Source organism: Rhinopithecus bieti, unplaced genomic scaffold, assembly GCF_001698545.2.
Source record: "Rhinopithecus bieti isolate Rb0 unplaced genomic scaffold, ASM169854v2 scaffold_78620, whole genome shotgun sequence".
In the NCBI taxonomy this organism is placed as follows: domain Eukaryota; kingdom Metazoa; phylum Chordata; class Mammalia; order Primates; family Cercopithecidae; genus Rhinopithecus; species Rhinopithecus bieti.
In genome coordinates, this window is record NW_016829908.1 from 416228 (window position 1) to 443577 (window position 27350).

At 35.9% G+C, this 27350-nt stretch overlaps 2 protein-coding genes across 2 annotated transcripts in view; one reads left to right on the plus strand and one right to left on the minus strand.

Moving 5' to 3' along the window:
- Positions 1 to 17681, plus strand: TRMT13 (tRNA methyltransferase 13). Its single transcript, XM_017865143.1, has 11 exons — positions 1 to 174; positions 3671 to 3717; positions 3809 to 3875; positions 6390 to 6452; positions 6919 to 6988; positions 7145 to 7251; positions 7589 to 7756; positions 9878 to 9950; positions 10812 to 10886; positions 15078 to 15510; positions 15812 to 17681. Exons 1-11 carry the CDS (start codon positions 28 to 30, stop codon positions 16005 to 16007), a joined length of 1446 nt encoding a protein of 481 aa, XP_017720632.1. The 5' UTR covers positions 1 to 27; the 3' UTR covers positions 16008 to 17681.
- Positions 16036 to 27350, minus strand: part of LRRC39 (leucine rich repeat containing 39) — a 19954-nt gene continuing 8639 nt past the window's right edge. The window contains exons 2-7 of the mRNA XM_017865138.1: positions 26157 to 26313; positions 25414 to 25550; positions 23359 to 23504; positions 22239 to 22391; positions 19583 to 19722; positions 16036 to 16282 (exon numbers count right to left, since the gene is read on the minus strand). Coding sequence (XP_017720627.1) covers positions 16227 to 16282; positions 19583 to 19722; positions 22239 to 22391; positions 23359 to 23504; positions 25414 to 25550; positions 26157 to 26313 — 789 coding nt within the window. The 3' untranslated portion in view covers positions 16036 to 16226. The remainder of the gene's footprint in view (positions 16283 to 19582; positions 19723 to 22238; positions 22392 to 23358; positions 23505 to 25413; positions 25551 to 26156; positions 26314 to 27350) is intronic.

The window sequence follows — 27350 nt, forward strand, 5'->3', positions numbered from 1 at the left end:
CTGGACAACCGAAGCGAGCCCTGAATTATGGCGACCTCTGCGTCGTCGCCGCACGCGACTGGTTTTCCAGCTGAGGGTAGATGCGGTTACTATGTGGAAAAGAAGAAACGGTTCTGCAGGATGGTGGTGGCCGCAGGGAAAAGATTTTGTGGTGAACACGCTGGAGCCGCGGAGGTGTGGTATCGCCCTACTCTCTCCAGAGTCGGAAATAAGTATCGTGGTCCTGTCGGTGCTGGAACCCGGCCCCTCCCCTCTTTGACAGGTTTCTGCTTGTGTGCTCTGGATCCTCCAGCTTTCACTTTAGTAAACCCAGTTTTGCCCTCCTTGCCGACTGATTATGAGTTCTAGTGATGAGAAATGTTTGAGTTTACCAAGTAAAGCGCCAGCAGTGACCCATTTATGTTGATCTTAACTCATAGTAATGCTAGGTTTTAATTTTACCCCAAGCCGCTCCGTCTTCCTGCTGGAAAGTGATAGTTTAGAAAAAGCAGTGATTGAAGTCCCGAAGGTTTCACTAGTTGTGTTCTAATTGTTATTTCGTGAAAGAGAAGCACTTCTCGTGAATGCGGTTGGAAAAAACTTTCTTTTAAAATTTAGACTTGAGGCCCGGCGCGGAGGCTCACGTCTGTAATCTCAGCACTTTGGAAGGCCGAGGCGGGCGGATCACTTGAGGTCAGGAGCTCGAGACCAGCCTGGCCAACACAGTGAAATTTCTCTCTCTACTAAAAATAAGAAAATCAGCTGGGCGTGGTGGCGCGCGCCTGTAACCCCAGCTACTCGGGAGGCCGAGGCAGGAGAATCGCTTGAACCCAGGAGGTGGAGGTAGCAATAAGCCAAGATCACGCCACTGCATTCCAGCCTGGGTGACAGCCAGACTGAATCTCAAAAAAGAAAAAAATAAAATGTTTTTTCGACTTACAGTTTTTAAGAATGCAACTTTGCTGAAATAGGAAGGAAAGATTTTTAAATATATACGAATTGACCTTTTACAACTGAGAACAAAGCATACAATTTTGTTTGATAATAGTTATGCATCTAAATGTACTATCAAACACTGTATATTTTTGTATGTATGTATATTACTTTAGGATGTATATGAGATGGGAAAATAAAAACCAGAGGAGCAAAATGCTGATAGGAAGAGAGCATGTCTAATAGAACTATAAAGAATAAACCAAAGCGATCAGCATCTGATTTCATGCTTCTGAATGTCCAGTATTATTTGCATTATTTTATTTCTTAAGGAGTTTATTCTTCTATACAATATCCAGTGCAGATCAGTCCCCTGACCCCCTTCATCTGCCACTCCCCATCGTAGTTACAGCCTACTTCCTATTTTGTTTTGACTGGTATTTACCAAAAGTGAAGCATAGTGAAAAAAGGACATTCTTGTTATGGAATATGGGAGACGTGACTTACTGTGGGAACTCTGAATTATGCCCATAGTCGTATTGACTGGTCTTGAGGGGACTGGCAAACATCCCTTGTTGAAGAATGAGAGTTACGATAGGAGAATGATTTAGACTCCACCTTATCCAGATATATGGAAGATGAATACAAATGGTGATGATAGTGGAATATGAATAAATCCTTACAAGCTGATCAGTATTCCTAGAGAGGAAGGACATATCGTCATTAGTCCCTTGAAGAGAGAGTGCAAAACATCAAGTGGAAACATTTTTCGTGACTACTATCTGGTTTTAAATTGTGGCTATCCTCCTGAATCTGTAATTTATGATATAACTGGATGTTGTGTTTCCATCTTTTTTTCTAAGTGTCATAGGTAGCTGTGATGACACCACTTTAACTCATTTTTACGCAGTGGTTCTCGACAGGGACTGATTTTGTCCCCAGTGGACACTTGTCAAAATTGGTTGTCAAACTGAGGGGTATCATTGACATCTAATGGATAGAGACCAGAAATGCTGCTAAACCTCCTACAAATCATGGGACACCCCTGCACTCACCCCTCAAAAGAATCACCAGCCCAAAACATCAGTAGTGCCAAGATGCAGAATTCCTGTTTCTAAATTCAACTAATAAATTTTAAATGTGCTTTTTTTTCCTATGCTATGGTTAGGCTTTGGGGTTTAGAAGAGTCTTTTACATGGAGGTTAGGATTTAAAGCCAGCAATAAGGAAGAAATAATACACAGTTTATTGAATATACAGTCTTTTCCAAAAAAATGAAAATTTCTTAGTTTTCCCATGAAATTCAGTGTGAATAGCTTCATGGACATGCTGAGAGGCATGTTCAAACAGAAATAAATTTTTAAAAGAATAATAATAACAGACACTTAGTGGCTACTTACTCTATGGCCAGCACTGTGCTAGGCAGTTTTGTTTCGTTTTTTTAACTATTAGCTCACTTAATTTGTTCAAACCTTAGGAGGTAAGACATATTTTTGTTCTCACCTTTCAGATGAGGCAGTAAGCCTACCTAACTAAGGTCATAGGGATCGTAGCCGGTAGATAGAGCTGGGTATCATACCTAGGCAGTCTGGCTGGCCTGTGTTCTTAACTGTTATGCGATCCCTATTTATACAGATTCATGTGGAATATTGGGTAGAATTGCCAACATTACCAATTTTGCTTTCTTTTTTCCCAGTTCATATAGTCATGTGGCACATAATGACATTTCACTCAACAACAGACCACATATATGATAGTGGTCCCATAAGGTTATAATACTGTATTTTTACTGTACCTTTTCTATGTTTAGATACACAAATACTTATATTGTGTTACAGTTGCCTACAGTATTTAGTATGGTAACATGCTGTACAGGTTTGCAGCCTAATAGCAATAGGCTATACTATATGGGCTAGGTGTACAGTAGGCTATACTATCCAGGTTTGTGTTACTATACTGTATGATGTTTTCACAATGACAAAATCACCTAAAGATACATTTCTCAGAATGTGTTCCCTGTCATTAAGTGATGTAACTTAGAAATGAGTAGGATGTAACTGATACTAAAAAGTTGCAAAGCCAGTAAAACATGGCACATATCAAATGGTTAAAATGCCATGTTTCATTGTTTCTAAGAAACTTTCATTTTAACATTCTAAAACCAGGATACATCTTAAAATCTATATGTCAATGGGCAGCATTTTCCAAAAAATGATAAGTATGTGAGGCAATGCATGTTAATTAAGCTTGATTTAGCCATTCCACAATGTATACATATTTCAAAACATCATGTTGTATTAAAACCATACATATAGTGTATATTATTTTATTGCCAAAAAAGTCACAATTACTTTTGCACCAACCTAATATGTGATAAATATATACAACTATTCTGTCAATTAAAATAAAATGAAATAGGTAGCATTTTTTTCTTTCTTGGTTGTGCATAAAATAGTCATGCATATAATAGTTGTTGCTATCCTAGATTTCAGACACCATATGTAGGCCTTCTCTATAACCTGTTTGAAGCTATAGACCCTTGTTTGGCCAAAGCAGTATTTGTTCATATATATTTAAGCCAGCTACACTGGAGAGTTTTTGTTAAACCCTTGGGACCTGATTTTGCCAACTTTTCATTATGTCCTTTTAAGGTTTCCTTACCTTGTTTTGAGATTGCAGAGACACTGAAGTTATATCTGGTATCTGTAAGCAATCAACTTGATATTTTATTTAAATAAATGTATCTCTTAATTTATTAGGAAGAAGATGCTCGGAAAAGAATCCTGTGTCCTTTAGATCCAAAACAGTAAGTATGGATCAGATACGGGGTTTTTTTTTGTGCTGGAAACAGTAATTGGCGTAAATCTCACTTGAAATAATTTTCTTTTTAAATTTAGCACAGTGTATGAAGATCAACTAGCAAAGCATTTGAAAAAATGTAACTCAAGAGAGAAACCAAAACCTGTAAGTGTTTGATCAGTAAAATTGAATGGTGAAATGTGGTATGTAATGCCTTGGTAGATGCTGCACATGGAATGGGCTTGTTTCATAGCTGAGGAACCCAAGCTCAGGAAATACAATTTTTTATTTAAAGAGATAGTGTCTCACTCTTTCACCAAGGCTGGAGTGCAGTGGCATGATCATAGCTCACTGCAGCCTTGAACTCCTGGACTCAAGCAATCCTCCCACCTCAGCCTCATGGGTAGCTGGGACTATAGGCAAATGACACCACACCTGGCTTATTTTTTAAATTTTTTTTATAGAGACAGGGTTCTCGCTATGTTGCCCGGGCTGGTCTCGAACTGCTTATGTCAAGAAATACTCCTGCCTCAGCCTCCCAAAGTGCTAGGATTATAGGCATGAGCCACCAAATCCAGCCAAGAAATACAAATATTTTTAAATTGGATAGTAGGCAAATCTGCCTGACTTGTTGCATAAGTAGATATTTATTTATTACACTGTACAATGAGGGCTGCCATGTGATCCAGGAAGAGACACCATTTCTGTCTTCCAAGGGTGCTTGGTATACAACCTCCCTTGAAAAGGTAGTCTGGGAAAAAAGGTAATCAGTGCCTCTGCTTCTAAGACTCGTAGAAAATTGAGAGACTTATGGGAGGATATCTTGCAATAGCACCTCTCAGTTACTTTGACAATATACTCCCATACATTTCCAAATGCCTGCCAATTGAGAACCACTGGGCCAGATGGCATAAGTTTAGAAAGTATTTTTACATTAAGATGGTGTAGAAGAAAAATGACCCTCACCACCACCACCTACTTAGGACATAGCCCCTCTAATAGAAAGAGAGAACATTGGCTTTGTTTGCAAATATCTTCCTTACCTAAGTTCCAGGTTTCAGTTAAAGCAAGCAAGTTTAATATGTGTTCTGAGAAAAGTTGGAGAGAATAAATTTATTAAAAATGGAAACCCTTGTTTGAGTTTCACTGCATACCAGCACACAAGGAAATGGAGAAAAGCAGTGGAATGATGAGACAGAGAAAGAAATGCAAAGCAGTATTTATCTGGTTCACTATGTAGAGTAGGACACTTGGAACCCAGGTAAAGGCATATCACTATTCTGCTTTACTTTGGAAAACTGGTGAGCAATGTTTAAAAATTTTGTATACTAATTAAAAGTTAGTTGGTTATAAATTTCTTCAATATAAATAGTTTTCACATTTAAAAATCTACTCTACAGCATAAGTTACCTAGAACACTCTTGGCAACCGTTTTGAGCTAAGAGTACATCAAATTCTAATACTTAACAGCTAGTTTTCTATTATAGTTTTATTTCAGTTATCCAGTAAAACATTGTAATTCCTGCAAGCTTCACTCATTCCACTCAATCACCAGTTTCCATTGCTAGCAACACACATTCTGTGCATATAGGTAAAGCTAGCAACACACAAGCAGGATGTTACCTTTCTGCCTCCATGTAACAAAAGTCCATTTACTACACATAACATAATGTCCCCAAGAATTATTTTCACTTTTGAAACGGGATTTGTAGAAACAGTACTGTTTCATTCATCTAGATCTACACCGTTCAGTATGCTAGCCACTGGCCACATATGACTATTTAAATTTGAATTAAAACTAAAGAAAATTAAAAATCTAATGTCTCAGTCACACTAGCCATATTTCAGTGGCTACCATATTGGCCAGAGCAGATGTAGAACATTTCCATCATTGCAGAAAGTTCTGTTGGAAAGTGATAATACAGATCCTTACCTAGAATCTGTATTTCTGAAGCCAGACTAGAAAGATTTCATTATCTGTGTTTGTTTGTTTGTTTGTTTGTTTGTTTGTTTATTTTAGAGACAGGGTCTTCCTATATTGCCCAGGCTGGTCTCAAATGACTGGGTTCAAGAGATCCTTCTGCCTTGGCTTCCCAAAGTGCTAGGATTACAGGCCTGAGCTACTATGCCTGGCCTCATTATGTTAATTTAAATAACTAGTGTGATGGGACATTTATATTTTCAAGTTTTAATTAATATTTTAAAATAGAAGAAATCAAGACTTATTGTTATAATATGTATGTCTTTCTGTTTTTGGTCACGCTGCATGTCTGATAAGCAGCATTATGTAGTTAGTACTTTGCTGTTTTTGCTTTAGCACTATAAGACAAAATTGTTACAGTTCTAGTGTATACAGTCTAGGCTGTAAAACTTTTAATAAATGTTACAAATGAATTTCTTTAAACTGTAAGTGCATATTCAGATAACCACCTCACTCGAATATAAGATCCATGAACACCCTTTTGTCTCTTTTGTTGTCTACTGTGGTGGAGTGCCCAATACCTAAAGCAAACTAGGGACTAGAGTAAGTACTCAATAATGATTTAATGAAGAAATGAAGGGAGGAAGGGAGGATGGCAGGTACAGAGCAGGGGATAAAGGGAAGAATCAGTATTTTAGTTTAATGTTTGTGAGCTTCGTATTATTAACAGTTCTTTTTATGGCTTTGCTTTTGTTAAGGATTTCTATATTCAAGATATTAATGCAGGCTTAAAAGATGAAACAGAAATACCTGAACAATTAGTAAGTACATTGACTTAATATTTAATTTTAAAAGGTATTTATAAGCTCTTTTCATGATGTGAATAAGCCGTGTTCTAATTTTGTTTCAAGCAAATCTGTTTTCATTTACAGTGCATTTTCCCATAGACTCAATATTGTTAGAGATGGTTAGTTCCCAGACTAGCTCATGCCCCATAACAAAACAAGCTACAATATGGCCGGGAATCCCCTTTGATTCTTGAACCCTTCTGAGCCTAGACTTGTTCTTGACCTTGAGGAAGTTAGGAGAATTAAAGTAGCACAACAAAGACGGAGTAGAAATTTAGCAATTGGACAATTCTGATGGCAGCTTAGGGAAAAGGCTTGATAGAGAGAAGAGCCTAAGCTGTCATGGAAATTGCCCAATTGGTAAACCTCTACTCAGTCTCTGTAATGCTACTTTAAAGCAATTTTTGGCTACGTTATTTAGTTTTATTTTTGTATATAGGTTCCAATTTCTTCTCTATCTGAAGAGCAGTTGGAAAAGTTAATTAAGAAATTGAGAAAAGCAAGTGAAGGTAAGACTGCCTAAAGTTGCAAGTTCAATTATTTTAGAGTAATTAGGTGGTATATGTGTTGATACCATTCTAGTTTAAAATATGTTACTACTGTTGTTCAGAATCCTATAATTACGTGTTTGGCTGCTTAAGCTGTTGTGCTTATATTTGGCACAGGTTTGAATTCTACACTTAAAGATCATATTATGTCCCATCCAGCATTACATGATGCACTTAATGACCCTAAAAATGGTGATTCTGCAACCAAGCACCTGAAACAGCAGGTATGTTTAGGCTATAGTAACTACTAAACATGGCCTTTGTTCATTTGTTGAAAGTGTTTTAAATGTAATTATTAATAAGATTTTATTTTGTTTACCTTTCAGGGTGCCAAATATTTCCATTTCAAAAAATATATAGAAACATATATAAAAAAATGAGGGCATGGATATGATTCTGAGTACCATATATTAAATATTTAAGAGCAAGAGAGAAAAATTTTAAGTCAAGTAGAAATTATCATGTAAAACATCTGCCTTACATAGAAATTACCTTGCTCTTTTCCCATTTGAACAAAATGTGTTTGCTCTAGTTTATAAAATAATCTTGTGAAGTTTGCAGGCTTCTATTTTAGGTAACATTGAAAAATTAAAGTTACTTGGTCCGAGAAGATGCTTTGTTGAGTTTGGAGCGGGAAAGGGAAAATTATCTCATTGGGTTGATATTGCCTTAAAAGATGCTGAAAAAGTTCACTTCATCCTAGTAGAAAAGGTGACCACAAGATTCAAGGTAAGTGTAACCATTGCTTTATGTTAGTAACCAAACTTTGTTTTCATTTTTTGTATTCAGGAAAAAAGTGATAGAAACATTTCTTAAAAGAAAGGAGAGGAATTTTTTAAATCTGTTTATTGTAGCTTTTATTAGTTCCAATTGTATTGATAACTCAAACTGAAGGTGAATTTTTTTAGTCTAAGTTTTGATAGTCCGTTGATCTGAATTCTTAAAATTATTTGCAGAGACAGGAAAATATATAGAAAGAGCCAAGCTCAAGCTAGGAGTTAAAAGTCTTGGGTTCTACTCCTATCTTTGCCACTTGCCATTCATTCATTAAACAATTTTTGAGCATACTGCCAGGCCCCACCCAGGCTGAAGTACAGTGGCAGGACCTTGGCTCACTGCAACCTTGACCTCCTCAGCTCATGTAATCCTCCCATTTCAGCCTCATGAGTAGCTGGGACTACAGTCACGAACCACCATGCCCAGGTAATTTTTAAAAATTTTTTGTGGAGACAGGGTCTCACTTTGTTGCCCAGGCTGGTCTCGAACTCCTGGGCTCAAGCCCTCCTCCCACCTTAGCTTCCCGAAGTGCTGGGATTACAAGCGTGAGCCACTGTGCCCAGCCACTCTATTACTTATATTTAGAAAAGAGACCCAGGCAAATACATAAATGACTATAGTGAAGTGTTAAAATACGAGAAAGGTCTGCACAGAGTACAGCGTGATTTCAAAGACGGGAGTGACAAGTTTTATTGCAGGGAAGAGATGGAGAATGACTACACAGAGAAGGTGATGCTTGAACTAAATCTTGAAAGGTGAATTGGTGTTTGTTAGAGAGTTTTAGAAGCATTCTAGGAAACAAGAATAATGTAACCAAATACATGAAATAACAGGAAAACATGGAAACATTCCTGTTTAATGGGAGTACATGTTGCAAAGTAGAGTTGAGCAATGATGAGACTGGAGAGGATGGTAGCCTATAGAAGATCTCATATTTTATGCTAAGGAAGGAGTTTGACTATGCTGCCGTCTGGTGGGGGTACAATAGAAAAAAGATTTAGTTCTTGGCTTTGAAGAAGCTTATGTCTAGTGGAATAGACATACAAATATTTGTGTTCAGTATGCTAAGTGTGTTTTGATAGTGGTAAGTACCCAATCCTATGGGAGCATGAAGATAGAGCAGCAACCTCAGTCTAATGTGGGTCATAGAAGTTTTCGTAGAAGTGACAGTTGAGATGAGATTGAAATAGTATGTAAGATTTGGTAAAGTAGAAGGGAATTTTTCAAAGTTTATCCTAGCAGCACCATTAAAACTATATTAGAAGAGTCTGACACTTGAAGTAGAGAGATTAATAATAAAGATAATTTTTGGCCAACAATCCAAGTAAGAGAGAGGCCAGAGCTAAAGCTATTGCACTGGGATGGAGAGGAGAGCAACAGAATGAGAAATGTGAAGATGTTGGAAGCCACAAGAGTTGGTGATTTATTAGTAATTGAATATGAGAGATAAGGAGTAATTTTGGGTAGAATTTTTATGACTTGGGTGACTAAATGGTGTTCTTCCCTGAGATAAGGAATAAAGGGGGAGCAAGAGGAAGGAGGGTTTTGGAGACAGAAATAATGAGTTCAGTTCTGGATATGCCTAGTTTGCTAGTGAAGTAGAGCTTTCTAGTTCACAATTGAGTATGTGTCTGATGCTCATTGGAGAGGCCTGAGCCACACAAATGTAGATCAATAGGTCATGGGCACATAGGTATAGGTTAGAATGGTTGTGATCTTTCAGGAGAGCAAGAAGAGGAGTGAACCAAAAATAGTATACGAAGAGTGACAAAGATAAAGGAGCTAGTAGACACAATCTTAAATAAATGACTTAAGATCTGTGAACTTCAGTTCCTTTGTCAGTGAATTGGGAATTTTTAGGGTTAAAGGAAATAATGTCTATGTTTACATAATTGATAAACATTTTCAAATCTTTCTTTAGAAGTGTGATATTTTGAAGTTCTCATCAAAGAATATACAGTCTTAATTTTAAATATATTCTGTTGCTCTGAATTTTGAAAACAAAATCTTTTATTTTCATAAATCCTTTTAAACGTAAGAAGTCATTATTACAATAATGTTCTGTTTGTGCAGGTGGATGGAAAACACAGAAAGAAAAATTCAGTGTTTGAAAGACTTCAAATTGATATTCAACACTTGTGTTTGAGTAAGTTGTGTAACTTTCCATTGCTCTACAAATAAATCATAACTGTTTCAAACTCTGAGGTTGCTTAGAAATCCAATCATGCAGAACGGTGCTTCAGAGAAAACAGTCAAATCAATCCATTGTTAATATAGAATGTTTTATATAATGTTTAAATAGATGTAAATTGAATTAAGGTTGAGCATTTTTTAAATTTTCAGTATCAAATGGAAATGAAGTGTTAGGGAAGAGTTTAAAAGTTTTATAATAGTACTTATGTTGTTTCTTTGTCCTGTTTAAATTTTTTTGAGTCCTTTCAAATATAAACTAGCCTTCTGCCTGCAGTTAACATGACTTTACCTAAACCATTAAAGAAAATGAGGTATTTCTCTGCCTAGCTAATGTGTTAAAGATACTTCCTAGAATTTTAAATTGTACAAGAGAAAAGAAGTCATCACTGTGGAATTCACATTCCGTACACAAAACACACACAGTCACATACACACAAAAACACTCCTCAATCAACCTCTGTAGTGCCCTTTTTATACCTTTTCTATTTTCAGATTATCCAAAGAAAATAATGCAAACATATATTCACAACCTCTTCCATTCACTAATTTTAATCCAGTCATGAAACGCAACCCAGCATTTGTATAGAAATCACTGTATTTAAAATTATTTAACTGAATATGTTAACTTTTTGATGTTATGAACCCTAAACAAATTCTTATGTTATATGTTGGGTTCCATAAAGTGAGAATTTTTTCTTTGAGTCTCTTTCAGGCTAAAATTCAGAGACTCTAATTAGTTATTTCTTTTGGAAGGCCACATTAATATGTACTTTATTTCACTAGACAGTTAACTTAATTCTCATTTCCATTTCAGACAAGATTCCTGTGCTAAGAGAAGGAAAATTACCTGTGGTAGGAATTGGAAAGCATCTGTGTGGTATGGCAACAGGTATGTAAACATACTAATAATGTTTACATTAATGCATTAAGTTTTGGCCTAACCTGGCCCCAACCATTTCAGTGGCCTCTTTTGAATAGATATCTTATGTTTACAACTCATTAATCTTTATGGAGCACTGGATCTGTGCTTTATTAGATGCATAGCCTTCCTATTTATCTGCTCATTTTGGCCATTTTGCAGGATAAATTAAGAGTTTTGTATGTAAATACTGCATCACATTAGACTTTAAAGTTCTTTGGGTTAAATTTCAACCAGAAAAGGAAAATAAGACATTTATGGAAACTGTATGATTCCACCCAGAAGCTACTGATTTTTTTAGAGTAGTTCCTTAGGAAGAACTCAGAAACCTCTCCCATTAAAAGACTATTGTGTTTCAGGATTATGGGGAAAAAGAAAAAAATAAATGTTAGACCAAAAAAAAAAAAATCTAAGATGTCTTGTCTTAGCACTTTGATCCATCAGATCTAGCATGGTAAAGTGGAAACAGCATGTGCTTTAGAATCAGATAGTCTAGCTTTCAGCTCTGTTGTGTAACCTTGTCAAATTACTTAACCTTTCTGAACTTTGGTTACCTCATCTATAAAACAGAGATACTAATATATTAATTTACTGGGTTGCGTGTGAAGTGTCTGGCACATAATAGTGCTCAATAAATGTTAATTATTGTTACATCATCTTACTAACTTTTGCTAGTTTCATCATCTACCCATATGGGTAACTTGGAGCGTCCATAGATAATATTTATACTGGCTGGAAATGGCATTGAGTACTATATATTTGTTTTGGCCTTCATAGTTTTTAAGACTACAGTAATGTACAACATAACGATGATTTGGTCAGCAGTGGACTCATATATGACAGTGGTCCTATAAAATTATACCATATTTTTACTGTACCCTTTCTGTATTTAGATACACAAATACTTACCATTGTGTTACAGTCACCTACAGTATTCAGTAACATGCTGTACAGGTTTGTAGCCTAGGAGCAATAGGCTGTGCCATACACCCTAGGTGTGTAGTAGGCTACACTACACCATCTATGTCTGTGTAGTACACTCTGATGTTCCCGCAATGATGAAATCGCCTAACGCATTTCTCAAAACATATACCAATGGTTAAGCAATGCATGACTGTACTTTCACATACCTTATCTCATTTAAGCCTTATAAAAGTCTTCTAAAGTAAACCAGTTCCATCCTGGGGGTAGGAGGGAGTACACTCTTTTAACCTACAGTGGCCATTTCTCATGTTCCACATAATTTTTTTCCCCTTGATTCACTGTATCTGAATCCTCCTTTCATCTCTGCTGCAGTTGCTTGCCCTTCTTGAAATTCTGTTTTCTTCTTTTTTGTGATACTCTTATTTCCTGGTTCTTGCCCTACATCTATGCCATTCTGTTTATTTCACAGTCTCCATCCACTTCTGTCCTTTAAATATTTAATATTCAGGCTAGGCACAGTGGTTTATGCCTGGAAACCCAACACTGGAGTCTGAAGTGAGATGATTGCTTGAGTCTAGGAGTTCAAGATTAGCTTGGGCAACATAGCAAGACCCCATCTCTACAGAAAATTTAGAAATTTGCTGGGCGTGATAGCTTGTGCATGTAGTCCCAGCTATTCAGGAGGCTGAGGTGGGAGAATCACTTGAGCCTAGGAGTCTGAGTCTGCAGTGAACTGGGATAGTGCCACTGCACTGCAGCCTGGGTGACAGAGCAAGACCCTATCTCAATCGGTCAATCAATCTCAGACCCATCTGCTACACAACTAATGTGTCTTTCTCTTTAAACTCTTCAGTACTTACTGATATAGTCTGAACTCTTTGACATAATGTTTTCATCTCAATCTGGCTTCAATCTTCCTCTCTTTGCATTCCCTGTCTCCTACTTTGCTGTTCAGCAACATCAAACCCTGGGTGCTCTTCCATATACTGTACTATTTCTACTATATCTGGAATTTCACCCCCATTCACCCAAACAAAACAACTGATCAGTTTTTACTCATCCTTCACCTCAGTTGTCACCACTTTCAGGGAGCTCCCTTAAATAAGATATGCCTCCTTGGTGTTATCATAATACCCTCTGCATATTTTTACCTTGTTGTACTTTAATTATCTGTTTATATATCTAATTCTTCCAGCATGCTCTGAATTTTTTGAGTGTATGGCATATACTAGCACAGTGCTTGCTATATAACAGGAACACAGTGAATATTGGAATGTATGAATAATCTTGGCTACCAATTTGCTGTGTTTCCTTGTCCCTTTCTGTGTATGTGGCTTTGTCGTTTAAGTTCTGTATAACAGATGAATTGAGATAAATTGCTAAAGCTCCTTCCAATTCTGAAATAACTTAATTCTTTTTTTGTTTTGTTTTGTTTTCTTTGAGATGGAGTCTCGCTCTGTCACCCAGGCTGGAGTGCAGTAGCGCAATCTCGCCTCACTGCAACCTCCGCCTCCTGCCGTTCAAGCGATTCTCCTGCCTCAACCTCCCGAATTGCTGGGACTGCAGGCTCGTGCCATCACGCCTGGCTAATTTTTGTATTTTTAGTAGAGACGGAATTTCACCATGTTAGCCAGGAAGGTCTCCATCTCCTGACCTTGTGATCTGCCCGCCTTGGCCTCCCAAAGTGCTGGAATTATAGGCGTGAGTCACTGCAGCTGGCCTGAAATAACTTAATTCTTTTAATAATTTATCTGGTTATTCACATTTCTGAAAATCACTTAAGTCAAATATGAATAAAACAATGACTGAATGTATTTTGTCAGAAAATAATAGTTTATGAAATAATAGATTAGCTATCACTTTCTCCAAAGAATGGGTTTCTAATGTTTGTTGACTTAAATTTATATATTGAATTCAATTTACTAGTGAAATATCAGATCATTTAATAGTCACTTGTTGGCCGGGCGCGGTGGCTCAAGCCTGTAATCCCAGCACTTTGGGAGGCCGAGACGGGCGGATCACGAGGTCAGGAGATCGAGACCATCCTGGCTAACACGGTGAAACCCCATCTCTACTAAAAAAAATACAAAAAACTAGCCGGGCGAGGTGGCGGGCGCCTGTAGTCCCAGCTACTCTGGAGGCCGAGGCAGGAGAATGGCGTAAACCCAGGAGGCGGAGCTTGCAGTGAGCTGAGATCCGGCCACTGCACTCCAGCCTGGGTGACAGAGCGAGACTCCGTCTCAAAAAAAAAAAAAAATAGTCACTTGTTTTATCTTAGGGTAATACAATTTTAAAATATGTATATGTTTTTGATTGAACAGACATAACATGACAATCTAATGACTAAGACAGAAGATGTGGGTCCTATATTTGGGGTCTTTCCAATATTGTCAATAATGTAGGAGTTTTTGATAGGAAATAGCCATAGTCATCAAAAATCCATTTATTTAGTTTTAAAATATACTAAAATGTTTTCATTGTAATGTGGAGTACATCTCCCTCTTAAGTTTGTGTATATTAATCATTGCATCCTCAATGCTTTGCTCATGAAAGGCATTCAGTAAATGTTTGTTAAATAAATGAATAAATACAGTTAGGCTACTTAGTAAGGCCTACTTTCCAGATTCTGTTCTTACTCCTCTTTTCAACTCTTCAGTTCATCACTATTTGCTATGAGCCTCTTCAAGACAAGCATCTTGACTTAGCATCAACCTAAACAGATTTGTGTGCCCTTCCTTCCTCCTCCCTCTTCCTTTCTTCCCTCCCTCGCTCCCTCCCTCGCTCCCTCCCTCCCTCCCTTCATTCCTTCCTTCCTTCCTTCCTTCCTTGCTTCCTTCTTTCCTTCCTTCTTTTTTTCCTTTCTTAAACTAGAATGTAAGTGTAGGTGAATAAAGTTTTCCTGTACAAGTCATTTCCTCAGCTAAGGTAGGAAAAATGAGAGACAGTTCAGGTAGCTGGGTAAAAGTTCTTCAAATTGTAGATCTTAAGCTTCAGATAGCTTTATTGGAAAGTAGGCTTTATGCAAAATAAATCATTAAAGAAATTGAGAAGATAGTAAGAAGAGCAAATTTGAACGACGTTGATAATTCACCATAGAATTATTACAAATATAAAGCTGAGTAGGTTTTTGCTGTTTTTATTGTTGGGTTTTTAAAAACAGTACTGCTTAATAAATGTAAAAAATACTTATTTTTAAAGATGATGTGGTTTCGGGGGGCCACATAATTGTGTTTGCAGATCTTGCATTACGATGTTTGATTGAAACCTATGCTGCCAGTTTTGAGGAAAGGAATGAAGAACCTTTAGCCAAACGCATAAAGAATGATAAAACAGAAAAAGAAATTTACACTTTGGCCAAGGAAGGAAATGAAAAAAATGTCCCAGAGAAGTGGAACCCTGTGGCTGGCATTGTTATTGCACTCTGTTGTCACCACAGGTGTGATTGGAGACATTATGTGGGCAAAGAATATTTCAGGGCTCTAGGCCTTGGAGCAGTGGAATTCCACTATTTCCAGCGAATGAGTAGTTGGGCAACTTGTGGGATGCGGAAAACATCTTTGGAAACCTCAAATAGTACCACAAAGAGACAAGATAATCAGAATGATGATAGTGAAGAGCATGATGATGGAGGATACAGAATCACAGATGATGGCGCTGATAGTTTGCCTGGGTAAGAGACTACTTTTGTAATGTATGACACTAAAGGAGGAATATTGTATTATACTGTACTTTAGATGACTATTATCAACAATTCATGAAAATGTATTTTATAATCTAATTTTAGAATAAGCTAAAATATACACATCTTTTATTGTGGTCATAAATATAATGTGTCTTGGAAGCATGGGATAAAGTACTTAGTACATTATGGGTTAGTTAACATTCTCTCAATAAATAGAAGTGACAAAAATAATTTTTTATAAACTTTGGCAAAATTTTAACAATGTTTTGTATGTGTTTATTCAATTTAGGCTTCTTAGTGTTGAAGAAAAGAAGAAAATAGGGCATCTTTGTAAATTGCTGATTGACCAAGGTCGAATCCAGTATTTGCAGCAGAAGGGATTCAGTCCTGCTTTGCAGTACTATACAGACCCTCTGGTGTCTTTGGAAAATGTTTTGTTAACTGCTTTACCAAATCATTCTTCATCACCAGAAACAACTGCTTAATGGAAAAGAAATTTGAGCATCATCTGTCTTCCACCAAAAAAAATTTTTAATTATATTTTTATATTAAAAAATATATACTTTAAATAGCAAATAATATGAACTTTAAAAAATGCTGTGGCCTCATTAAACTTTGGTAATAGCTTTTCTTTTTACTTCAGAAATCCAAACATTAGAGAATTCACCAAAGTAATCCTCTTTAGAAGGGCATCTTGAATTATATTATCCATCCATATTTATGGAGATTGGTAAGATAGTTGAACCGTTGACTTGGTGATCTGAAACATACATATCAACACATAATTAGCATATTTCTGTTTGTATTAATTTTGGAAATTTATCTTCCTTTGATTTTATTTAATATTTTTTATTTCTCAAGTTCAAGAGGTAGTGATTGATTGTAACAAGGGCCAATCTGAGAATTTGACTTGTATGTGGACATTTTTCTGTAGGAGACCTGAAAAGCACAATTATGATTTTCTCAAATGCAAACAATTCAGAGATGTTCACAATTAATAAACACAATTAATGAAGTAACCTTCAGATTTCCAGAGCCATACATGTATATATTGTCAGAATCTGTCCATGACAAACACAAAACTGAAGAGCTATTTTCAAAGAAAGAAGATTATTTCACTTAATTATTTTGTTGGATAATTATCTAGTTAGAACTTCCGAAAAGATACTTACAAACATAATTCACAAATTTGAAATAACTTCTGGAGTTGATTAGCTATCTCATATCTTTTATCAGGTCATTTTTTACATATAGAGGCACAAACAATAAGTATGTTCTCTTCTGTTTGGGAAAATAATTTGGAATAGAGTAGAAATTAAATAATGAAATGAAAAACCTCAAATTTAGGCCTTATTTAACTCATGACTGGATTCTATGCACAAACAAATATTAAACCAAACATGGTAGGACTGTTATTCTCTTCTGCATCTTATCCCCATTTTGTTTCTGCCTTTATTTGTAAAAATTGTCTTAATTTATGGTACATTTGCCAAGACAAAGGTTCAGAATTACTAATTTTAGATATTATGATATTCTGAGGTAACTATTTTTATCCTGTAGTTCTGTGATTACATGATTTGTAAATAAGAAGCCTAGCCAATTTAAAATTCCTGACTTTAGTCTCATATGTCTTGTCAGACTGCCTCGGTTCAAATTCCAACCCTACCCTCTTTGAGTTGTGTGACCTTGGGCATGCCACTTAATCTTTTTGTGCCTCAATTTCCTCCTCTTAAAATGGGGATGATGATTATAACAATAATACCTACCTCACAAGGTTGTTGTGAGTATCAAATGAGATAACATAAGTAAAATGCATAGAACAGTTCCAAGCACAGATTCAATAAATAACTGGAAATAGTAGTGGTAGTAACTCGTGAATCTATTTTTAATAACGTAATAGGCTTTGATTGTATTATCTCTTTAAGTGTTAACTTTTTTTTCCTTGTTAGAAGTTTTATGTCAAATGCTATTAAAGTAAGGTAGTTTGTTTTTTAAGTTAGTTACCCATGTCCCCAATCAAGGGAACCTAAATGAAGATATTATACCATTATATAATTAACCTTTTTTTATTGTGTCAAGCAATACTAATTTGTGTCATAAAATTTGTTTTGCATCATTCAACAATTTATGCCCAGAAATAAACAATATTCTACAACAGGCATAATCTCATTTATGTTTCATAAAGTATTCATACACACCCAAGAATTATCATACGGAAACAGTTCTGTGGCCCATTTAGCTTAATGGTATGTTTCTGACAATGGTATCAAGTACCTTAACGGAAGATAAGTTTGTCCTTCAACATGCCAGCCTTAGGTCAGGATTATTGTTTTCCTAACTGTTAATTTGTCTTCACATATCATGAGAAAGTGACTATGTGGGATATGCATACAGCTATTTCTTGTCCTGCACAATTTTCAGATTCAACAAACCTCTTCTTGAACTTTAGATTCACCTACACAATTACCACAACTTGCATGTTCCACAAGTGCATCAAATTTACTGCTAAGGGCCAGGTGCGGTGGGTTACGCCTGTAATCCCAGCACTTTGGGAGGCCAAGGCAGGTGAATCACCTGAGGTCAGGAGTTCGAGACCAGCCTGACCAATATGGTGAAACCCTGTCTCTACTAAAATTACAAAATTAGCTGGGCATGGTGGCGCATGCCTGTAATCTCAGCTACTCAGGAGGCTGAGGCAGGAGAATTGCTTGAACCTGGGAGGCGGAGGTTGCCAAGTGAGCCGAGATTGCACCATTGCACTCCGGCCTGGGCAACCAGAGAAACTCCTCAAAAGAAAAATGACTGCCAAAATTAGAAATCATCTTCTGCCTCTACCACCTGATTCTACTCGCCAACCCAACTTCTGTACTTCATTCACCATCTTAGCATCACCATCTATCCAGTCACTCTAAACCAAAAACATTCATTATAAACTCCCTTTTCTCATCTTCATTCAGTTACCAATTCTGTCTCCTAATCATCTTTTATGTATTCTCTCTCTGCTTTCCAAAACTAGGTTACAATTAGGACTTTTTTGCCTGTCTTTCCCCAATCTGTCTCCATGTTATTGCATCTATGACCTTGCTACAATAAATCTAACCACCATTTTCTAAACATCCTCCGCTGAATGTTAGTAAAATTATTTCCTCTAGCTGAAAACTCTGTCATTGTCTTCTCAGTTATACTCATTTTCAAACTAACTAGTTGTTGCATTAGGTTGAACTAAAATCTGCCTTTTAAGTTAAAAACTTAACATTTTACAATTAGAAGACCATGATTTCTATTACTATTGTTTCATTGTTTTTATTAACAAATAATTGTGCACTTTGTCCTCTTCCCCTGATCTTGGTTTAGCTTAAAGCCCCTCCTTGATTAAAAAAAGTGGTGTAAATCAAAATTATCAGAGACTAAGTGATTGAAATCTCTATATCAAAACCTCACACTTCGTTGATTGAAATCTGTATTCTCAGCCAGACATGGTGGCATGCACTGATAGCCCCAGTTACTCCAGAGGCTGAGGTGGGATGATCTCTTCAGCCCAGGAGTTCAAGGCCAACAGTGAGCTATGATTGTGCCTTTGAATAGCCACTGCACTCCAGCCTGGGCAAAATAGTAAGACCTCATCTCTTTAAAAAAACAAAAACAAAAAAAAACACTGTTCTCTTAATATTTTCATTCCTAGGTAATTTTTTTTTTTTTTTTTTCTATTTGTGGAATGACAGGGAAGGTCAGTTCATGGTCAAACTGCTATGTGTGGCAAGCTGGTAGAATGAGGTAGCAAAGCTTTAAGAATCACATCTTCACTCACTTGGTTTTACTTAATATGCTTAGCCAAAGGATTTATTTCCTTCCCCCACTTGAAAGACTTTGAATATCTTTACAACCCCTCTCTCCATTTCACTTTTTTTCTTCCCACAATATTGACTAAGAGAACAGAATTTGACAGAAAACTTAAGATGGAATGAGAAATATATAAAGGAATTAATCAAAAGGCAGCAGTTAGTGATATACACATTACCAAAAAAGAACATTTAATCTGTGTTATATACAAATCTTATACCTGCTCTTCTCTGTGACTCTTGTATGTATGTGTGCATAAACTGAAGGCCAAATAATTCCCGTTCCTCTTCTTCATCTGTGCCTTCACTGGGAGGAAGTGATACTTCCAATTTCAGTGGGTTGTCTCTGAAGTTGACAAACCTAGCAGTTCATCAAAAAACAGTATTTTTATAGGTGTCATGGAAGTGTACATTTATTTCCCTGGAGAAAGGTCAAATGATATTACACTAAATTACTTTTTTAGCTGGTTTCAATAACTGAACACCTTGGTGAGATGTGATATATCTCAAGAATCTATGTTTTTTCTTTTTCTTAAGAGAAAAAAAACACTAACTTTAGACAACTTACTTTCAAAGCTTATAAAAGCAACTGGTTAGTCTAGTTGCACAGGCTGGAGCGTAGTGGCATGATCTGGACTCATGGCACCCTCCACCTCCTGGGTTCAAGTGATTCTAATGTCTCAGCCTCCCAAGTAGCTGGTACTAGAGGCTCACACCCATGACACCCAGACAATTTTTGTATTTTTAGTAGAGAGAGGGTTTCACCATGTTGGGCAGGCTGGTCTTGAACTCCTGGCCTCAAGTGATCTGCCTGTCTCAGCCTCCTAAAGTACTGGGATTACAGGCGTGAGCCACCGCACCCGGCCTACAGCATATATTTCATGCAATACAGCTTAACTGCTAAGAGCAATGTTAACATATCTTAAATATAAAATTGGTGCTATGAACTTAGTTTCTGCATATTTTATATACCTTCATCTTACTTATCATTGTGTCTTCACCACCCAGTACAAGGCAGGTAGTTGCTGAACAAGTGAATAAATGAATTATTTGGTTATGGAAGTTTTGGGTTTTAGTGGGTATTCTCTTATTCTCAATTGTCAGAAGATTAAGCTTTGGAAGAAAAATGCTTGAGGGAGCTTTCAAGATGGGTTAAAACTTAAATGTCACATCTGAAACAGTAAAAAATCCTAGAAGAAATCCTAGGAAAAACTCTTCTGGACATTGGCCTAGGCAAAGAATTTATGATGAAGACCTCAAAAGCAAACACAACAAACCCAAAAATAGACAAATGAGATTTAATTAGAAAAACTTCTGCACAGCAAAAGAAATAATCAAGAGAGTTAATAGAGAACCTACAGAATGGGAAAAAATATATGTAAATTATACATCTGACAAAGAACTAATATCCAGAATCTACAGAGAACTCAAACAACTCAACAAGAAAAAAAATAACCCCACAAGCGGGCAAAGGACATGAAAAGATATTTCTCAAAAGAAGACGTACAAGCAACATAAAATAATCTAAAATAATTTTTAAAGAGAAAAAATACTTGACGGTTTTGATAGTACTTAATAAAAAGTTATATCTAGTGGTTTTTTGTTTGTTTGTTTGTTTGTTTTTTTAAGAAATAGTCTCTGTTTCCCAAGCTGGAGTGCAGTGTCGCAATCTTGGCTCACTGCAACCTCAAACTCCTGGGGCAAGCGATCCTCCAGCTTCAGCCTTCCGAGTAGCTGTTATAGGCATGCACCACCACTCCTGACTAATATATCTGCTTTCTATCAGTAACATAATTGTGTCCATTTGTACTTATTTAGGAAATAAACACTTTTACGCTTTTGATTTTTATGTTGTGAATGAAGTTATTTTAGCTGTATAATTTTCATGAATTTGTCACCAACAGAGGACATTTTTTTTTTTAGGTTGGTATTATAACATTTATTAAAATAATGCTGTGGGTTAATAGAAACAGCAAAGAACCAAAGAATTAAAAGGCAAGCTATGTAAAATCCCAACTAAAACCCAAAACTGTCTAATGTATTCATTCGTTAGCTAGCTAAAAGCCCAAAAAAGACAAGACACCCAATATAATAAAGTACTGCAAAACAATTGGCAATTTTCAGTTATCAAAATTGTGGATTTTGCATTTTGTATCCTTTTCTCAATCAAGAAAAAAATTCTTTTTGAATGTTATATAACATACTTGTAAAACAAGATAGAAAAATACACTATAAACTTGTAACAATGGCTGTAAATATTTTATCTTACATGTTTCTCATAGGCAATAGGTTGGTTATGGTACATACATAGCATGAAACTAAGATGACAAAAATACATGTCAGCTGTATGATAACATACAAGTGACACTCCCATCTACCCACGCTAAAAAATTACATAATACTGTCAAAAAAAGTCTTAAAAACTACATATTTTAATAAGAAATTCAATAAAGAATGATAATACTGAGAACTAAAGCATTCAGAGATTTCAAGTCATGCTTTTTTCAGTTGATTCAAAATTTTGTCAACCAAGTTTTTGAAAGTTTGTTCAGAGCCAACATTACCATGTCACGCATTTATTATTTCATACATTTACTTTCTTTCCCATAAAAGACCTTTGATAAACATCTAAAATGGAGGACACTTCTTAAAGCTGATAAATCCCAAACTGCTTTAGTTTTAAGGATTCTTTCTTGAATAGACCAGTGTTATATGAATCCTATTCATCAAATTGTAGAATTTCAACATTGGAAAAGATTTTTTAAATATCCATTCATGTAAATAACAACTGAAATTTATTAATAACAATCTCTCTACATTACTTTTTTCTGCAGCCAGAAAGCAAGGTTTTTCACTTTTGTGCCTACAACTTTTTACCTCAGATTTGCCATTTCTTCCATGCATACTGGAATATCTTGCAGTTTATTGTTGCTGAGAACAAGAGTACCCAGATTTTTCATATTGCGGATTGTTTCAGGCAAGCATGTTATTTCATTTCGTTGCAGCCATAATGTATGTAGGTTTTGCATTCTGAAAAATTAAGGTTTCTGCAATTAATTACGTATAATATGAAAACATTGGTTTTGGAGTTTTAAAAAATAATTTTAAGAGGCAGGGGTCTCATCATATTGCCCAGGATGGCCTCGAACTCCTGAGCTCAGGCTACCCTCCCACCTCAGCCTCCTAAAGTGCTGGGATTACAGGTGTGAGCCACTGCACCCAGCCTTTGGTTCTTATGTAAAAATCAACTGTCTTTTACAACATATTTAACCAGTATACTTACTGAGTTAACTGACATCACATTACCTGGTTATTAGAGAAACCACATCAGGAAATTCATCTCTACAGTACAACTCTTATATCGTATGGCAATAGAAATGAAATCAAATCAACATATTCTAGAATTCTTTCACTATTCTCATAGGATTTCTTGAAGAAGAACTGCTGTTAATGTTACCTAATCTGAGTTAGAGTCTTAAGAGAACAATCAAATGATTAATATGCCCATTTATAGCAAAGCAGTATGGATAATGCTTAACATCATGGACTCTGGGACCAGGCTGTTTAGGTTCAAATCCTAGCTTGCCCACTTACTAACTTGAGCAAGTTAGCTAACATCTCTGTCATTAGTTTCTTCATCCGCTTGTAAAGTGCATAGAAGTGCTTGGCATATACTAAGTAAGGTGGTTATTGTGGCATATTCTTGTTAATTTCTCAAAGTCAGCCGGTTTTGGCCAGGCGTGGTGGCTCATGCATGTAATCCCAGAACTTTGGAAGGCAGAGGCAGGTGGATCACTTGAAAAAAGCCAGTTTTTTCTTCTTCCCAAACACTTTTACTTACTTGGAACAAATGAAAATATTCTGTTAAAACAGTGTATTTCAAACTAGTTGGACCTATCATGATTGATTATGCTTGAGATCCCATTTGTCTTGCTTAGTTTTTTTTATAAGACATTTCAAGACATTTATCATTAGCATAAAGAGTTATTTCTTTTACCTTTCTATAGTATCAGGAAGTTGTTCAAGTTTGTTGCTTCCCATGTCCAGCCACTCAAGGGCAGGCATATTCACCACAGCAAGAGGGATTGTAGTAAAATGGTTCATACTCAGATCAAGGTGAGTAAGTTTTAGCAGATTGCTGAGCTGAAGAAAAAAGCAAAGTTTTTCAAAATAAATGTCCACAATGTAAACTACTAAAAGACTCACGTTGGTAAAGGTGATATTTCACATCCAGGAATGTTCACATTTTACTTGGGCTTTATTTAGTCATAGTAGTCCACAACAAATTAAAAGTAAATATAAAGCTAAATAACCTCCAGGGAAGGATAAAACTCTCATAAAAGTTCATCTATTCGAAGAAAATTTATCTTTCATAATCACCAGGTTCCAAGGTTTATAGAATGTGCCTGGCAAAACCCCTTTTTTGCTGAGAGTAAGCACCCATTATCATGTTTTCCTTTGATCCAGTAGTTGAGAATTATATGGGAAAACTCAAAATTTAACTTCCAAATAATAGTGGTGGAGGAAAGGGGTAGCTCATGCCTATAATCCTAGCATTTTGGTAGGCAAATAGTTAGGAGGATCACTTCAGTCCAGGAGTTTGAGACCAACCTGGGCAACATAGTGAGACCCTGTCTCTACAAAATAATTTAAAAATTAGCCGGGCATGGTGGCACAAGCATTTGGTCCCAGCTACTTAGGAGGCTGAAGTGGGAGAATTGCTTGGGCCCCGGATGTTGAGGCTGCAGTGAGCCAGAATCAACACCACGGTACTCCAACCTGGGTGAAAGAGTGAGACCCCGTCCCCAAAAAAAGACTGGTTATACTGTACAAAATCACATAGCTTTTATAATAATGGAGCCAGCACAGAAACAAAAACATATGAGTTAGAAATAAAATATTTATTGACCCTCTTGTATGTGTAAGAAATTATCTATATTATCATTTTTATTGTATGCAAAGTGGTATAGTTTGGCTGTGTCCCCACCCAAATCTCATCTTGAATTGTAGCTCCCATAATTCCCATGTGTTGTGGGAGGGACCTGGTTGGAGACAATTGAATCATGGGGGTGGTTTCCCCCATACTGTGCTCATAGGAGTGAATAAGCCTCATGAGATCTGATAGTTTTATAAGGGGTTTCCCTTTGCACTTGGTTCTCATTCTCTCTTGCCACCATGTAAGACATGCCTTTCGCCTTCTGCCGTGATTGTGAGGTCTCCCCAGCCACATGAAACTGAGTCCATTAAACCTCTTTTTCTTTATTAATTACCCAGTCTTGAGTATGTCTTTATCAGCAGTGTGAGAAGAGATTAATACACAAGGGTATACATTTCATGAAATTGAACTATTAGAAGATATAATGTATATGTATATACTATGTTTTATTTGCAAGAGCAACAATTGTTGGTGACAAGTTTGCTGTTTTGGAAGATAAGTCTGATATACTAATTAAGATAAAGTGGGAGAAGGGAATAGTCTATTTTATTTTATTATTTTTCTTAACTTTTATCTTGTAGAGTCATTGTTTTCAAAACCAAAGCCCCATGGAAACTTCTTCACTGATTCTAAGAGCATTAAATATTTTCAAAAAGTAACACAAATGTCTTTATTTTTATATGATCAATTTGGTTTAACCAATAACAAGACATCATACCAAATCAAAGTTTGAAGGCATTCCAGTCCTATTGTTATCACCACATTGTCTGTGCTTTATGATAACCATTTATTAATTAAAAAAACATCTAAGTAATCACTACAACCTAGGCTCTGCCCTCAATTCTGAGACTATAATACAACTCTCACCCTGGTCTTCAAGGAGATCACAGTTTAACAAATGATGTCAGTACTGTGATAATAATAGAAGTATCTTTTACACTAAATCTTTCTCCAATTAAAAACCTGCATTATACTTATGGAAATGGTTTTCCCAAAATATTTTTTCTGAAATACATAGAATTTTCTCATTAGTTTTATTATTGTTAACAACCACACATTGAGAGGTCAACTACTGCAGATGGAAAATACAGTCATAGGCATTTATATCTTTCTAACCTCTTGTGGAAGATCACATATATCTCTGTTAACAGCCAGTTCTAGTTTCTCCAAGCTGGCACAATTACTTAGTTCCTTGGGGACAATCTTGATTTTGTTGTAGCTAAGAATCAGTTCCTGAAGTCTAGTAAGCAGTCCTATAAAAAATAATATACAGTAGGGAGGAGTTGGATATAAAATAATGTTTATAGTTATTAAAGTGTTACAGCATAACTTACTTGCCAGTTTTATATTGGCAAATTTGGAGTTCTTAGTTTTTCCCTTTTCCCAGTCTGTGTCCTGTCCCTTCTTCAAACAAAGGACAAATTTATCCATGCAATAGGAAAAAAAAAAAATCCAAAACTATTTTCATTTTGTTTCATCTACACAAAATCCTGAGAAATTTTCTATTCAGATTTTTTTTTCCCATCTGAGGAATCTTCTTGTTTTCTTTATTGCCTTCAACCTGTGGAAGGCTATTGAAGCTATTCCTAAGAGAAATAGCTGAGCTGACAATATTGTATTGAGAATCTACAGGATATTTCCAAAGAGGCTTTTCTCTCATTGAACTCTCATCTTGAATCACCTCAGTAAATCCAAAACTTGAATCCTCTAGAAGCTTCAATTTAGATTAAATGTTTAAAATTTCTCAAGGTTGAGGGCTGTATAAAGAGGTCTTTATTCCATGTATCCAAAAAAATCTTAATAAAAAGTACATCTGCAGGTAGATAAAATAGCACAGGAATGAAAATAATCTTTCTTACCAATCCCTGGAGGTATCTCTGAAATTGTGTTTCGAGATAAATCTAACACAATGAGGTTCTGAAATCTTCCAATGAATTCAGGTATTTTCAGCAAACCAGTTCTATGAAGTTGCCATTCCTGTAGTTGATTCAGTTTCAGCAGAGAAGAAGGGAGGGTCTACAGTAAAAGAAATGATAGTTGTTGTATATTATTTAAATTGTTTTAGGGTCACACCACCTTGAAATGTGATATTTGACTTAAATAAGCACTTTGGAATATTTGGAATTTGTTTTCCTTAATGGGTTACTTTTCCAAGTGCTTTATGTGACTTCCAAGTTTTAAGATCTTTACCTTTTTTTTTTTTTTGGCTAAACCTTTAAACCCCAATCATGATAGAATAAACAGAAATATTTTGATCAATAATGTAGACACATAGAAGTATGTCCTGATGATTCTGTTATACAGTATTAGGCTTTCCTTAAGCACATATATGTTATTGAAAATGAGAGTATCCAAAAAAATCATTTCAATCAATAATTCAAACTGCTTTCCCAGTTCTGTTTTGAAATATAGGAATATTTTAAAAGATTTATTTTTTAATTTGAGAATTTTAAGAGTTTCAACTATTCTGAACCCTGTACCTTTTCCCTTTCAGCCTAAAATAGCCAGTAGAGAATATAAAGGAGCTAACTCTGACAAACAGTGACATAAAACATAAAAATAAACACTGACCCAAGGGTTAGAAGCTCTTGTAAAAATTAGAGTATGCCTAGTATAATTAAACTGTGAGTTTGTGTGTAAGGGGGAGAAAGAATATGAGTTAGGTGCTAGACCCAATGAAAATACTAATATTTCCATTCCATAAAGTTTTAACTGAGCATTTCTTTGGAAAAGCAATATTATTTTTATTAGGCAGATGGTTATCTTTTTTATGGGAAATAAGAAGTTGCTATAAAATGGATTAATAAGAGAAATATTACAAATGATTTAAGTTTAGGCAGAGTTGAAGCAAATGAACTTTTGCAAAATAATTGTGAAGTAGTGTTTCTTTTCAGTTGCTCATGTTGCTCAAATGCATTTGGTGTATTATTAAAATTTCTAACTATTCTAGTCTCAATTACACAGTCTCAGAATCATTCTCACAAGTGACTCACAAAATGCAAAATGTGGGCCGGGTGCGGTGGCTCAAGCCTGTAATCCCAGCACTTTGGGAG